Source organism: Lemur catta, chromosome 8 (assembly GCF_020740605.2).
Source record: "Lemur catta isolate mLemCat1 chromosome 8, mLemCat1.pri, whole genome shotgun sequence".
Lineage (NCBI taxonomy): Eukaryota > Metazoa > Chordata > Mammalia > Primates > Lemuridae > Lemur > Lemur catta.
The window spans coordinates 62,119,878-62,137,331 of record NC_059135.1 but is presented as its reverse complement, the minus strand read 5'-3'; the positions used below and the strand labels follow the sequence as shown (position 1 = coordinate 62,137,331).

Sequence of the window (17,454 nt, the reverse complement as noted above, 5' to 3'; positions counted from 1 at the left end):
AAAATAAATCTATCTATGTATCTATCTTTCTCTCTCAGGTCCTTTTCCCCATCTGAGGCAACCAGGTTTTACAGAAATGATATTTAGGGAGTAGAGGAAAAACTCTTCCCATGGTAGCCTTTAAGTGGGAGATTTTCATTAAAAGGTGGAAAATACTTTTAATGGCTTAAACTAAATTGTGACTAATTTTGCTATTTAGTTTTGAATTGTGATCATTACTTTTTTATATGTATGTCTCTACAGATTCATATTTTTCCTGAAACCCAAAACACAATACATTAAATATATTTCCAATTAACATAGATTTTTAAATTTAAAATACTGATAAAGTAGGTACTAATATATGTTATTTATATGAATATTAGAATATATCTTGGTTTAGATATATATTATATTTAGGAAATGACCATATCTATCCATATCAGCCAGGGGAAAAAGATCTAAAACTGCATAGCTTATAATGCGAAATGAAGTGAAATAAATATTATACCTATTTAAAAGCCCATCTTATGCTTTATACAATCACAAGAAAAAATGAAATGACAGTACTTATCAGTATTTCATCGCACATGAAATAGTGTTCTTTCTCTTATCAATGATTGCAATAAAACTGAACTAACATAATCCCATTACCTTCAAAAAACTTGCTGATGGCTCCTTTTCAGTGACTGGATAATTCTATTTAACTGGGTTTTAACCTGTTATGATAGTACTATCTGGACAGGTAGGAAAATTCACACCAAATACCACTTAGAATCATCTACTAACCTGGCAGGAAATTTGCCATCTGTATGGATGAGTAAAGACAGATGCAATACATTTAAGCTGTCATTGGATCATCTGCTGATTCATTTAGTATGATTTTCATGAAAATCTCATTCAAAGTCACCAGCATCTAAAATATACATTCGCCAGTTTTCTTTCCATGCTTATTTTGAACTCTACAGTATTTTAATAATTCGTCTTCTATTACATTTATATAAGGTTCAGATTTAAGAACATTATCTATTAAATGGCTTTATAGATTATCAAAATCTTAATATTTTACCTATATTAAGAGCATTTATCATCTAACTTTTCCAAAAGAGCCAGAATATTTGCAAAGGAAGATATATTTTAAGTAGTGTCTAAACGAAGATCCAGGCATTTACTTTTGCTAAATTGTTATTTGAACTAGGAAGTTTGTTAAAAAATATTGATAAATTCTCTTTGTTTAATTTCACTCTATGTACATTTTTCCATAGATTTTAAAAATAAGAATAAAATGCTACTTCACTCATAATAGTTGCATGTACTTTTTAATAATCATTCTTCCTTTTTGTTTTCCATAATTACTACTGTATCCTTGGGCAACAAATATTTAAAAAGAGAAACAAATAGCAATTTCCTAAGTCTCTTTCCCAGAAATCTAGAACCAAATGAGTAAAAAATCGATATCACTCATGCATATTGAATATTTATCATACTAATAAATTTAAGAAGAGTTAGAATGTGAAAAGGGCTATTGTGATCAAAATTTTACTACAGAACCAAAGTCCTGAGGTTTTAGTGATACTTAAGTGGTCATATATGAATTCTGCAGTCAGTATTGACTGGGCATCTATTATATGCCATGCACTTCCAAGAATACATTGTCCTCAAGGACTTCACAGTGCAGGGCACTATACTTCTGTCACTAAAAATATCTGGCTAGATAGATAAATGGCTCAATAATCTTCCACATTTTTGAGTCAAGACTAGGAGATTTGATGGGTGGCCCTATGTTTAAAAGAGAAAAGCACAGAGTGGATATGGAAAAAATTAGAGTTGGATTTAATGTGAGAATAGCATCCAAAGAAAAAAAGCTGGGTGAGTGCTAAATATTCAGCCTGATTCTTGCCTTATCACATCCTCTGACATAGGGATGGAAGAATTTATCCACAGAAGCAATGAAAAGAGAGTTTTCTCTTCTCTGTCACCAGAAGGAGAGAACTGGGCTGGTATCAATGAGCCAGGAGCCAATTTCCTTTATAAAAGAAGTGTTTGGGTTTTTGTTTGTTTGTTGTTTGTTTGTTTTGGGCTCTCTCTCAAAAGTGTAATCAATTAAATGAAGATGGCATTTAAAATATGCACATGCTTTGAATAACATTGTGCCCTCCCTCTACAACAAATATTGATTGAAGATCTTAAAATTATATTATACCATATAAATGGTCGAAAAAGGAAATCAAATAAGGTTTAAATAATAATATTCTATTGGAACTACACCATGTGGCAAATTTCATTCTCACATTGATTTTGACAGCTGAGTTATTCTTGGAGAGAAAAGGTCTGTCACTGCATGTGTTTGAAATCGACAAAGTATTCTTTTACCTATAGTATGTAACCACAGAAAAATACACCATTCCAGCTGGACAAATATTAATAGGCATTACCTCGAAATAGTAAGGAAACACTTTCTACATATGAGGCCAAAGTGTTATTGCCAAAAACATTGTCACTTTTTGAGAAGCAGTATATCTCTCTGAAAATGGGAAACAGAACAAAAAAGCCTTTCATAATATAATTAAAATATGTATACTTTAAAAGTATCAGTAATTATGTTTTATGTAACTCTTCCACAAGGGAACATAGTGTGAGTGTATTGGGTCACACCCATGACCCTCATAGCCCAAAATATGACCTTCAAAGGAGGACAAAGGACATACAGAATAAGGTACCTTTTGATGATGTCAACCTCAAAGGTTAAAAATATAATGGCAAATACTGGAATACTTTTCAGTGCCTCAATATGTGTATAACGGTTCATCAATTTATCTAAACTTTTAAAAAATTGATTTCTATTTCAGCTTATACCATGCACCTGAGGGTAAAAATTTTCATAATTTTATCATTTAGAATTTAACTACCCACTATGCAAAGTAATTCTTTGTTCCTAAGTACTAACCCATCTAGAACTCAAGGGGTATCTCTTGAAAATGTGTTTGTCTTCAAAAAATGTATTTGCCTTTGAAAATGTATTTGCTTTTCAAAAGTAGGTTGCGTTCAGATTTATCGTGTCTTTCATGCCACATTGAGGACTAAAAATCAGCAAATACATTTGCTAACAGCTCTAAATAGGCAAAATGCCCTGTACATAGAGGATACACATTAAATATTTATTGAATGAATGACTATTGTTGAAAAACCCTTACTTAGACAAATTAAAATTAGGATGATGTCCACAACCTTAAAACAACCCATAAAGATGTTAAATATTAGCTAGAGTATATTTTGAGTTCTAACATCAATAGCATGTTATAGAAATGTTAATTATTAAATTTAACAATTTTATGACAAGGATAGAAAAAAAGAAATACAATCCACAGAAGTAAGCACAAGGCCGAACTTAATAAGCACTGACTGAATTGAACAGAAAATTAATTAACCCTTTTAAATTAAGATTAAAGTTATGACTGACATTTGGTGTATTGGGTTTCTTCAAACTAATTTGTTCTAAGGGATTTAGGAGTGTGATTGTGAGAAAAGGATATATAAATAAAAGAGGCGGTACAATCCAATTTGGAAAGCTTTTAGGACAGATGATCATCTTCATATAAACTATTTTATCCTTTTAGGCCTATTATAGATCTAAGTTTTTATAATTCTTCTGACAATGCAGGATAATCTGAATTTCACGATACTTTCTAAGTGGAAACAACTCAATCTCAAACGAAGAATACAGTAATTTGTTTCTTACTTTGTCAGTTCTCCACTGCTGCTTAGCTGGCCACATTGCAAAGCATTTTCTTTATGTTTGTAATTTGTTAGTTTTAATTATGAAACATTTCAAACATATGGACAAATATAGAAAGGTGTATAATAGACATCCAATAACTCATCACCCATACTTAAGGATGTTAACATTTTATAGCTTAGTAGTAATCATGAAAATACACATTCAGAAACAGAAAGAAACAATTTGAAATCTATGAGACTGACACATTAGGAAATCTGATGACAGGAAGTATTAATGAAAGTCTGGGGGATTGGGAACAGGCACACTCATTTATTGCTGGTGGAATATACAACTAATATGGAAAGCAATTTTAGAAACACTTAGTAAGGTTTTCATTTAGTGACCAAAATATTTTGCAAACTCTACTTCAATTCAAGGGATATTTATACAGATTGGAACTCTTTTAACTGTATGTGTCATTTCTAGTTCTTCGTTTTAAGGGGGACTCTTTTATCTGCAGTTATCTACAGAGTTACCCTCCTTTTATTGATAATATTATTTTTTTAATTTAAAATATGTTTTCATTAAAAAACTAAGGTTTGGGAATAAATCAATGTACCAAATTGGATACAGAATTGTAATGCAGTCAAATTAATTGAAACAGATTTCATAAATAAAATAAAATGACATGACTCTATGGAATGTGGCATATGCCAGACCAAAAAGATATATGCACTGGATCAAAATTAGAGAGTTTAGTTCTAAGACTTTGTAAGTTGTACTTTTAAGAAAATGAATGGCAAAGTTCCAAAACGACTTCACTATAGAAAAGAATTGCTTTAATTGCATAAATACATTAGGGAGGGTACGAACAGCCCCCATGCTTCCCACTATATGGCGTCTTATTTCACACTTTTTAAGGTTTACACAACAGTTAGGCAGTACCTGAATCACTTCCCATGGTGCCTGAATCACTGCCCATGTTGCTGTTATGTCCAAGACTTTCATCTAAGCAGCTGACACTTCCTTCTGCCAAACTTGTGTCTGATTCTGCAAAGGAAAACATTTTAAAATATTTTTAAAATATTTCTGAGAATAAACGTATTTTAACTGCACACCTCTACAGCACACAGTACATACAGTTCAATGCAAGTGGGGAAGGCACACCCAGACAATTATGAATAAAAGGTAAGAGTGTCTGGCAGGCTACATTAAAAAAAAAATCCACCATGGATGAGCAGCTGCTGGGTAGGGAATCAAATACATATTACCTACTTAAAGTACTCTATGTCCAAAACGAGAGCTAATGCAAATTCCCAAGGATTTATGACTTTTGTCATCCCTCTACATGGAAATTTTGCTCAAAAAAAGAATACCTGGGTTTGATAATGTCTTTAAACAGCAAGTATTGTATAGAAACTATTGAGCCATTTTCACGTAAAATGATAGGGAATTAATAAAGTATAAAAAATTAATGCAGTACATGGATCTACTGATCAGTTACGAAAATAAGAGTTCACTGATAAACATAAATTTAAAATCTCTAAAAGAACTTGCTCAAAAGAGTATCACTAAAGCTTGGCATCACAGTTGTACTAGAAGCGTATGTAAGGTTGGAAATAAATGTTTTTCTTTACTATAATTAAACTAAGCTTCTGTCAAAGAGTTATGGTTAGTATGAATGGCAAGTGCACACCCTTCATTTATTAATCCTGACTTTCTGTTTTCAGCACTCCGTATCTATTCTTTTTGAAAACCTTTTTTCCCTCAAAGGAAGAATTCCTTCCTTACCGTTTGTTTCCAATTTCATCCTCAAGGACCAGAACTATCATTAAACCCGTAAAAACGAATGGTGTTTACTACTGCTGGCTTTGGAATCGAAAGGTCTTGTGAAATTTGCTATTACTTTGTTCTGATCCTAAGTCCCCCTTATGTAAAATGGAGTTAATGCTGTTTACCTTACAGGATTTGATCACCATTCAGTAATATTAGATACAATAAGCTCTTGGCACAGTAGCTTAATTGGTAGATTAGAAAATGAAATAAAAATCAAGTCGTTGGTATATTATTAGGGAAGGAGTTTCGCTTAATAATGTTCTTCTTATGATTAATAATATTTCCTAATATTTATACTTGTTATTTAATTATTATTTCATATTAAAGCTCCTCAATGTACTAATAAATTATATGAAAGTAGCCTTTAGCTATGTAAAACTAGTCTGAGAGCAGGTAGCCGGTTAGCTCAGTTGATTAGAGCACAGTCCTGATAAAAGTGGTCTTAGTGTCATATATTTAGGGCTGGGAATAGAAGTGGATGAAAAGTAGACACATAGTATATTTTAATGAAACCGCTCTTTAAAGAGATGATATACAACTCCTCAAAATTACAAATATCTTCTTTCTCCTTAACCGGTTAATTTTCAAGTCACATGTATTGAGGTATGTATATACTCCAAAGTCACTCTTTTTAGGTATATAGTTTGATGAGTTTAACAAATGTACACAGATTTGTAACCACCACCACAATTAAGATATTTCCATCACTTCAAAAGTCCCCCAAGCCCCTTTGTAGTCAATCCCTCCTGCCATCCCTGGCAACCAGTGATCTGGTTTATGTCCCGTAGTTTTGCCTTTTTTCCAGAATGTCATATAAATGAATTCCTGCAATATTGAACCTTTCTGTCTGGCTTTTTAAACAGCTTAAGATGTTTGAGACTCGTCCATGTTGTTGTGTTTATCAGTAATTTGTTCCTTTTTAGTGCTGACTAGTATTCCATTGAGAATCTACTTATGACATGTGCCTTTCGATTCAGATAAACCTAGTTAGCTGGGGAGACATAATGGAATTACAGCCGATGCCAATCAAGTATGCAAAACATCTTTCTTAAAAGTTAAAAGAAAGCAGATGAGAAATTTATAGAAAAATTCTCAGTGGACATACATAATGTTTAAGTATATTAGCACAACATAAATATACTAATGTGAAAATACTGTGCTTATCAGTTGTCATAGATTAGCTCTAAAACTCAGATTTGAGGAGTCCCTAATGATCACACAGGAAAACCTGTATATCTCACTGGGAGATTTTAAATATGGCACTTTGCAATTCCCAAAGGTATGTCTTGTTAGAAGCTCAGAGGCGAGTGTGGGATAGAACTGTCAAGTAGAGGAGCATTTTGGGCAGATGTACTGATGAAAAGAGAATATGATTTGTAAGGAAAAGGCAAGGTGTAAAATGAGATGAGGAAAATGTCATTGCAAGGATAATTCTAGATCTAGAAATATAGGCCAAGATTTTTGAGGCACAAAAGTGAATTCTGACAGACTTTTCATTTGTTGTTTTAAATGTAGTATTGAGAACTGAAGAAAACAGCAAAATTACTGAAAAATACTGACAAATACCTAAAATCTAACACTGTCTCATTAAGTTTTCCACTAAGTGTAATAGAAATGAAAATTACATTAATATTTGATTTTCACTTCATTTTCTAATCACTACCAGTTAAGCCATAATCTTACACCAGCTTCCTGCATGAGTAAAGTCAAGATTTTCCCCAAGCTTTGTTCCGACATACTTAAGTTTTAGGGGAGCTATTTGTGCAATGTGCAAAAATAATATATGAATATTTTTTAAAGTTGCTACACAAAATAAGGTATTGTTAATTAAGTTCACATCTAGATTATTTTAATCTAACAAACAAATCTGCAATGTGTCAGGAAGACACTGAGCTCAGTTTTCACAGATGTAATGTAAATTACTTTATAGGCTCTCAGTATCCTATGTGGTAGACACTCGTTCTTGCCTCAGTTTTATAATCGAGAAACCAAGGCTCAGAGAGATTAAATGATTTATCCAGATCACACAGCTCGAATGGGACAGAGCTCCCATTTCTTATCCAAGTTCAGTGTGCCAGTGCTTTTTACCCAACACCAAGCATGGCTGATAATTTGTATGACGTTTTATAAACAAGCAATCCTGTATCCCTAGTGTTAGGTGAAATGAAAGCTGTGGGTTTTTTTAAATAACAGCAGACATTTTCATTGTAATGTCAAATTTTCTTTCAATCTTGAAACAGAACTTACCTCTCCAAGAAAAGAAGTTAGAGAGATATTACTTTGCTAACACTTCTGATTTCATTGATAGATTTTTATTAACTTTACATTTAAGCATCCACACTTATTTTTAAACTTTTTTCTGCACACGAATAAAAAGGGAACACTTCTCTCCTTATTGTACAAAATTAATTGCAATAATTCTGGTAGAGATTATTATTAAAATGAAAGTGAATTTATAGAGCTCTATTTCTTTGTCATTTTAAGGGTATATAAATCTCCAGTTTCTCCACACAAAAATAATTTTGTTTCCTAGGCAGCAAATTCTTATGCATTTTGATATTTTTTTTCTTTCATAGAAGTACAAGTACTAAAGGAAATAAATTTAATAATAAAAGAAAATAGGTAGTATTTCTCATAACACTGAGAATGCCTTCTCAGTGATTTTCCTCCTGCATTAACTTTAAAAAGCACATTACAAACACACACATACACTCCCCCCACAAAAAAAAATCAAGATCAAGGAAGTGCTTATGTGATACCAAAATTAAACTAACCTATTGAGTTTAAATGCCAACAATTCCTGCAAATGGTTTATTTAGGATTATCTTGTTTTGTTCTTTGTATTTTTAAAGTATGTCAATCTGGGCTTAAGTCCTGATGAATAAAGTCATGTGTTTATGATTTTAAAGTAGATCATGTAAAATAGAGTCAAATGGAGGCGGGTGTTGCCATGAAAAGAACTTGTGTTTTGGAGCCCAACAGATTGGTCTCCAGATCTGAACTCAGCCACTGCTAACAAGTGACTTAACCTCTTTTTTAAAAAAAATATAGGCAGTAGTTTCCCATTTATTGTGAGAATGATTCTATTAGATCAAGGAAATGAATCTTGGAGAGAAACAAATCATAAATTCTCATGAAATTGCTGCTTGAAGCAGCTTTGAATATTGGAGTTATATTGTATAATAAGTTTAGTTAACTTTTATATAGGTGTCATTTCCTCTAGGGAAAATATCAAAGCTAGCTATGGAACAGATTTAGAAAATGGTGGTAATTCCTAACTGTTAGCGAAAAGCAGTTATTCATATCAAACGCTATTGGAATGAAAGGAAATTATAACCATCCAGTTAAGAAACAGGATTTTCTGTAATAATTTTGTAAACAACACAAAAAAGAACAGCTTTGCTTACAATGCCAGGAAGTGTCTAAGACCAGTCCATAGGCCATGGAAAAAAACTGCCTCATTTTGCAATCACATCTTGAGTATTTTGCTAATAAGGCAGATATATTAACCGGAATCCAAGAATTTCATATTTAACATACTCTAGACCTTAAATACTTTAAAATATTTTTAAATCATTTAGAAACCAAAAATATTGAAGTTTTAAAAAAATTCAAACAAAAACCCCTTTGGTTGAAAGCCTTTTTAGAGTCTATTTCAATGTAAAGTCTGCCCTCTGCTGGAAAATGTTATTATAACAAGTAGTGGACAAGTAGACAGGTATTGTTTATTCAAAGAGCTAAGCTTCTCCAGGTAAAATACAAATTGGTTCTTACTTCTGTTTCGACCAGGTAGTGTCCCTCCTATTTTCAGCCTAGATGTATTTCTCGCCCCACAGAATATCTCTCCTTTCTTACCCCTTGCCTAAGTCTGGTCATACATTCTCTTTCCCGAAAACTGGTTTTGCATCATGGCAGGACACAATGCAAGAGGAAAGGGCCTCTGTGCATATTGAGAAAGAAGAACAGCACCAACTGCTCCTGTTCTCTGGAGAGTTAGTGTTTACAAGGTCTTCAGATATTCTAATTTCACTTTTCATGGGAATTTTATGTTTATTCTAGTTCTGACCTTGTGATGCATTTTAGCTTCACCTCTTTAGCTAACCCCACCTTCCCTGCAGTTTCAAAAGGCTCATAGCCTGGGGTGTCCAAAGCCACCCTGAAAGCTTGAAACACATGCGCACGTCTGGGCACACACACAAAGACTGCGTGGACTTCTCAAGTGGGTTTACTTTCACACTACTAATAATACATATTTCCTTTCCTTTTGAAATAACAATCTTTTTCTGAGAGGAAATAGATTACTTTTATTTTCAGCTCTATGTATATGGATCTACACACATACACACACACACGCACACACACACATGCGCGCTCACATTTTGGTCTGTCAGATTTTGCTCTCTGTGCCAGGGAACATGTGTTCCCGCAGAATGGAGAGAAGCCACCTCCACCCACCTTGCATATTCTCTCCTGGATCCAAGCTTCTAGGAAATGAGTTCCCCAAAGACAAAAATCACTCTCCTAGAGCCACAGGCCCACATGGCTATCCATGGAGCTCCTCTACTCCTGCTTACAGAGTTGCTACTGCTGAAATATTTTAGCCAGAATTAAATTTGAATTATGTGTGACGATGCTGGCTTAAATTGTATCATCTATGCCCGTTAGCCCTTGGACTTGGGTTCTAATACAGAAAGACAGTTATTTAAGTACAGAGTTGTGAGAATAACCACACCCACCAGAATGACCCATTCACTCTCTGCCAGTCAGTAATAGAGTCAGAAAGGCCTGGAGTAGAGTCTGTCATGTGTAATAAGCCAGATGGCCACATGGGAAGCAAGGCTTCACATAACAAGGCTTAGGGATGGCAAGGTAGAAGATGAGTTGGAAACTTCTCTAGCCGGTAAGCACTTTTTAGGAAAGGCTATGGCAGTTAAGCAGACTTAAGCACACACAAAGAAAGTACAGGGAAGATACACTGAAGGGTGTCCTGTTCAATAATTATACCTTTGGAGTAGGGGTGGGAGATATGATTTAAAAATGTTTGCCTATTTCCATGGTGTAAATATTCCCAACATGGCCACTTTCAAGCTACCAGCATGATGTCACTGAGTGGAGCTGGGAAAAGATGTGCATACGTGGTTATTGTAGGCCAATATGAGCCAGTCCCAGTACCCCACTAGATATATTTCTCTAACTAAGGACTTTCCTACAAACATCATCTGAGATGATCATACATTCATTGTGCTGCTATTTCATAATTATCCAAATGATGAGTGATACACTTTCAAAAGTTTTTTATTTTTGCATTAGGAAAAGCATTTGTAAAAATCACAGTTAGAGAAACCCATTAACTATCATTGATCTTAGAAGTCTTATGTCCCACCACCCTTCTCTGCCAATGTTCCCCCTCACCAAACTGTTCCCCTAAAAACATTTTGAGCTTTCCTGCACTTGTGCTCTTGCTCTTGATGTTCATGCAGCCTGAAATGTGGCCTGCCACCTCTGTTTACAGATCCAGCATAGGACCTTTAGGGCTGGGATGAAATGTCTCAAATTCCTCCTCCAATCAGCTTTCTCTCATCAGTCTTCCTTCTTTCACTAGTCTTGTCTCTTCATCCTTTAATGTGTAGATCATGTGTGTCTTTTGCTATGGAAAGACTACTGTTTCTACTCGGGGGCATGTAACTCATTTTCTTGAATTAGATTATAACCCTTTTGAGGGTGAGCACAATGCTTCAGTGCTTGGTTCCCCCAATTAATTCCATATTACCTGACCAATTCACCCCCCTCTTCCTACTACTCTGGCTTCTAGTCCCCATTCACATCCTAAAGTAGTGAAAGTAAGGTCTGATAATCAAATTAAAATGAAAATCATTGCTTTTGTTAAACTGCTAAAAAAGCTTTAGGTTTGCAGCCATAAATGAATGTCATGAAAATAAATCCAGCACGCATTTATTAAGTGCACCCTAGGGAGGTTTCTTTCTGTCACAATATCTATGTCCTCATTCCTGAAGTATGAACAGCAATCCTCCTACAACTATTACGCAATTGCAAGTCATATAATTGACCCAGATAGCTCATGGTGGGTTTCAAAGAAAATACAAACCTATATAATTCTTAACAAGCACCAGGATCAGCATCGGCATAACTCTCTCTCTTTCTCTCTCTCTCCCCCTCCCCAGCCCCTCACCCTAGCTCAAATTAATCTGCCTTTTGGATTGCCTCAGTAGTACTAGTTCTCAATAATTAATTGAATTTAGAAAAATATAGAAGTAAAGGAGAGCTATTTTAATTCAAACCAGTCCTGAAACAGTGTGGGTGATTCTGACACAGTATTATTGTACACTGCTGTATCAATTATCTTTTCCACCTAGGTCTCAAATGCTATGGTATTTATTTCTAGAGATTCTAAAAAATCTCTAGATTTCTAGAGGTTAGTGCTATAGAACATTATTCTGGTCCTCAAGTGCAAGGATAAATTTTGTGGCAGTTTTACAGAAATTAGTATAGACCAAATCTAAGATTGGACTTTGGTCTATAAAAAGGCAAAACAAAACAACAACAAAAAAAGTGCTATAACAGATTGGGCCAGGGAGAAGGAGGCTGTTTTATAAAGGTCAATTTTTAAACCCCTCCTACAGAACATGATCTATGCAAAATATATCCACAATATATTCCAAAGCATAATGTCACCGGATAAACCTAAGGAGTGGAACATATGGGGGAATATGAAAAAGAAGGTATTAAAGTCTGAAAACAAGCAGGTTGGTAAGCTCATTAGCTGGGGTGGAATTTTAAAATCTTCACGTGAACGAATATATAAATCAAAATATACACATGCATTCATAGTCATGCGCACTGTATATTCACACATGGCACACTCTACAGTTACATTATAATCTTTCACACTAGAACACTGAAATTCCACTCGCTTTATAAATGTAAAGGCGCCCTCTGCTGGCCAACTTGAGGTATTTGCATTTTCTAGTTTCACAGCAGGGAGATATTAACAGAAGGATAAAAAGAAGTTTGGGAGGATTTTTTGTTCCATTCTGCATAAAAGTAAGTTTATTTTAAATACAATGAAGTTTACTTACTTTTAAATCTAATTTATTTTCTTTTATTTTATTATAGAGCATTAATTCCTAAAACAGTATAATAAAAAAGCTTAATGTGAAATAATTACTCACTTGTTTTGACAAAGCAACAGTAGCAGACAATTAAAAAATGTTTGTACATCCAATTTTACTATAAGCTTATAAAATTCAAATAATCCAGGCAATTTTTTATTTTCTATAATTAAAATATTTTTACTAGAAGAAAATGAATGCAGGCTTTGCATCCCTCTGTTCTTTCCTGGGGAAGTAGGGTCTAGACGACCAGTGACTTCGGAAAGTAGAAGTATAACATCCAGCATTCAATTCCTGTTAATAGTCTGGGAACTGTCCCAATGTTGTTTAGAAATTGGTAAACTTGGAAGAAGGCAAATTAAAATAATAACAAATTTTTGGCATATTTTAATTTTTAACTACCAGCCACTTTTTTAATGGGAAGCAGTTGACTATCAACAGAGGTGCTAGGATGAAGGATGAAGAAATAGCAACCCAATGTGCAGCCATTACAAAACCACTCTCCAGAACTATCCACTGGAGAATTCTAATCTATCACCCCTAGGGTGAAAAAGAGATGTGTTTTAAATTAGTTTCAGGGTGGGCCACTGTTCCTAATGGTAGATGTCTTACCCATCAGGTGTATTAAGGAGTGAAAGGTGCTAAAAATACATATAAAGAATTGTTGCATTAAAGCCATAAATAATTAACAGCATTTGTAGGTACCGAGACTACTATGCACTGAAAAAACATTTTAGAAACTGGTCTAGAATAATTATAAAAGTCTTAATTTAAAATTAGAAATAATTTGTCCCAGTTTTTCTTTCTACACACACAAAAAATTCATATTTACAGAATGTGTGCATCTTAAGTAACAAGTTTCTTGCAGTACTACTTTGGCATCTATTTGAAATCTTAATCCAATATAATGGAATTCAAAATAACGATTACACATTATCAACATCAAAAACATACACAAAACAAAATCATACAAAAATGCATATTAGAGACTATGGAATACCTCCTTCACATTTATTTTGATTGTTTATTCTGTCAAAAAATGCCTATGTAGGCAAAATCCTTCTATAGTAAAATTTGCAACAAAACCTTTAATCAAAAGAACTCGAGGCCGGGCGCGGTGGCTCATGCCTGTAATCCTAGCCCTCTGGGAGGCCGAGGCGGGTGGATTGCTCGAGGTCAGGAGTTCAAGACCAGCCTGAGCGAGACCTCGTCTCTACTAAAAAAATAGAAATAAATTATCTGGACAACTAAAAATATATATAGAAAAAAAAAATTAGCCGGGCATGGTGGCGCATGCCTGTAGTCCCAGCTACCCGGGAGGCTGAGGCAGTAGGATTGCTTGAGCCCAGGAGTTTGAGGTTGCTGTGAGCTAGGCTGACGCCACGGCACTCACTCTAGCCCGGGCAACAAAGTGAGACTCTGTCTCAAAAAAAAAAAAAAAAAAAAAAAAGAACTCGAATAATTTCTCTGGGCTAATGGCACTTTACAAATTATGTATGTCAATAATTCTTAGTTCTTAAGAAAGATAAGAAAATGAACAGACACTTGGAATGATCCATAGCCTCTATCCGCAGCAGTGTCTAAAGCAAAGGCCTAAAGCAAAGGCACTGCATTTCCAAAAAAAGTTACCCTTTGTTAGTACCCTGGAAAGGGTCAGAACAGATTAGACTAACCTGCTGTGAAATCCACCTGAGAAATCCAGACATCATAAGAATCCTACAGACTAGAAGACTGTTAACATGTTTGTGGATTGGGTGGGGTCCTCAGCTTACTATACAGCTTACTATACTTTTACATGTTCTCAGACTACCGTATATTTTAATACTCTGTATCTTTCTTTCATGGCACTTACTGCAAGCGTAGCTGTGTGGTTACTACAGTTCTGCTGACACACCATAGTGGAAAGCTCCAAGGGGTCAAAGCCATTTCTGTTACATTCGTGTCTTCACAGTACTGAACAAGGTGCCTGGCACATGACAGGAGTTTGATAAATATTAGTTAAATGAAAAAAGTGAAAGGAAGAGAGGGAGGGAAGTTAGGAAGGGAAGAAGAGAGATAGGGAGGGAGGGAAGCCAAGAGGAAAAAATAAACAAAAGCTTTCTGTCTCCTAAAGCCATTATTAAGACGCAGATTTTTTCACAAGATGCATCTTTAAGTTTTATACTAAGAAGTAAAAATAGAAAAAATTTTAAAACTTTTGTCTTTAATTTTGCTCACTTTGAAACTCAGAGTAGATTAACTACAAGCTGATGAGATGCATCAGTCTGGTAACTTTTGATGAAAAACCCTCATTTAAGATGTAAGATCCTCTCCCAATTTCAGCTCTGTCTTTAATTCTTTTTAGTATGGATTTTAAAAAAAATAGCTGGTGACTCATAGAGATGTCAGGTAGCCTATAAAGGAGGTTTATTAAAACATGAAAATTCTGCATTTAGATAGTGGATTTTGGCATTTGCATAGAATCATGATTTCTGAAAAAAAGTGCAGCTGCTCAAATAAAAAGGAAATCCTCTAGAATTCAGGTTTGAAACCTTTGCTATTCTCTACGTTAAAACCTTGGACTTAAAATGTGGTCCAGGACAGCAGCAGGAGCATCACCTGAGCTTGTGAGAAGGGTGGAATCTCAGGCCTCTCTCAGGACCTATTTAATCATAATCTGCATATCAGTGAGACTCCCTCATCCTGGTAATTCACTTGAACATTAAAGCCTCCGAAGCATTGCATTAAAACACACATACACACACACACAAACAGGCTATAAAGCAAGCAAATCATAAAAAATATTGGTATTACTTATGACAAAGGATTGATATCCTATAAACTTAGATAGTTCATACAAACTAGCAAGAAGATAAATACCTTAATAGAAAAATGAATAGAAAAATGTTCTGTTAATTAACAACACAAAGAGAATAAACTTACAAAAATTTTTTTCAATGGAAATTAGAAAATTCAATTAACAAAATACCATTTTTAATAGCAACCAAATTGGCAAAGATTGAAAATGATGATATTATCTACTCTTGCAAGAAAGAATTCAGGGAAACAGGCACTCTCCCATACTGCTAGAGAACATGTAAATTGGTATAAGTTCCTGGAGTGAAATTTGACATTAAGTATCAAATGTGTTAAAACTGTATAAATCATTTGACCCAGAAATTCCAATTATGTATGTAATATGTTTTTAAGAAGCAAACTTCAACATAAGTACAAAGTGAGCTATTAAGGCATTATTCATGATAGCAGTAGCAATTTGGAAACATCCTAAATGTTTGATGATTGGTTAATTAATTATATTGCATGCAAATGGTGAAACTATTATTCAGTCATTAAAAATCATGCTGTAGAAGAATATCTAATGAACACAGGAGAAATGCCATTATAGATACACATCCAGGTATATAAAACACCTGGAAGGACAGATAACCAAATGTTAAGTGTAATATCTATACTGTGGGAATATGAATGACTTCTTTGTGTGTTTCTACGTTTTCCGAATTTCCTGCAATGCAGCTATTATATTCTAAGTAGAATATAATAAACTTTGCAGCGATATGCTAGATTTAGTCTATATGGGTACACAAGAGCCAATTGGTAAATTTTCAGGAATCTTGTAAGCCAGTTGTTATGCACAGCCATTTAAAAAAATTAAGTTATATAAACTTACAGTTAAACAAATTATATTACAACAAAGACAATAAATACTCAAAACTCATCACTTCTGCACATCTTTTCCCAACGTTGGGTCCAGTGACCATATGTTGGAGGCTTGAAGTAAGCCGTGGGATATTTACACCACAGTGGTGGGCACATACTACATATCATGGCTCTTTTCTTTGCCCCAGAGAGATACTTGCTACATTTACTAGCACACCACAGACTTAAAGCAACTATTTCTTGTGAAAACAGAATGGAGGGAAGAGAAGGAGAAAAATTCTCCCATCACAGGCAAATTAGAAAGGGAAAAAAAGTTAAATTAATTCCATTCTTCTAGGGCTACTTCAGCATCAAGAAGGGGGACAGAATGGTATTTAGTCCTCACACCAATTAGTTACTGCAATTCAACCCAACCCTACTTTAGCATCTGTTCATCTTCCTTTTTACAGACTTAGTTTTGGTCTTCAAACCCAGCTGAACCTCTCTGAGACATCCCAGTCTGTAAAACAGGGAAAAAGGTAATGGCGCTATTTAATCTTCAGGGTTTTGGATGAATCAAACTGACTGATGCATTTGAAAGTACTTTGAAAAGCATGAAATATCGGGTACACTTAAGATACCACATTATAATGACCATGGGTTACTTGTAAAGTGAAATTAGAAGCAAATATGTTCAGATTTATAACACATTAATATTGGATTCATTTAAAAAAAATTTTAGCCAAAGAGGAATTATTTTGATTGAATCTCCTCTAAAAATGTTATTTTAATAAAAATGTTCATAAGCACTAATGCCTAAATTTCCTCCTTCTGATTAATAGAACTTTATATGTCATCAGTGTACCAATTCATTTTTTGGAAGTAGTAGTTAGCGTATGAAAGTATGTATGTGTTTCAAGTACCTGAAATTACAGAAGAATCTGCAAAAGATGATTCTGATGAATTATTCTCCATGCCCCAGTCTGCTTTCTCTGGACTTGGCTGATCTGTGGCTAAAAGAAGTGGCTCTTCAACTTCAGGACCACCTTCTTGTGATAAATTCTCAATCTCTGTGAATAAAAGTATTCAAATGTAAACAATAGTGCAATACAAGTTTTTATACAGTATACATAACTGTTATTGTTATTTTGAAAA

The 17,454-nt window shown here is 34.3% G+C and overlaps 1 protein-coding gene across 2 annotated transcripts in view; it reads right to left on the bottom strand.

Annotated features, from left to right (window-relative positions):
- Positions 1 to 17,454, bottom strand: part of IFIH1 (interferon induced with helicase C domain 1) — a 49,392-nt gene that overhangs the window by 20,329 nt on the left and 11,609 nt on the right. For both annotated transcript variants that reach the window (XM_045558610.1, XM_045558611.1), the window contains exons 3-4: positions 17,223 to 17,369; positions 4,643 to 4,747 (exon numbers count right to left, since the gene is read on the bottom strand). In XM_045558610.1, coding sequence (XP_045414566.1) covers positions 4,643 to 4,747; positions 17,223 to 17,369 — 252 coding nt within the window. The remainder of the gene's footprint in view (positions 1 to 4,642; positions 4,748 to 17,222; positions 17,370 to 17,454) is intronic.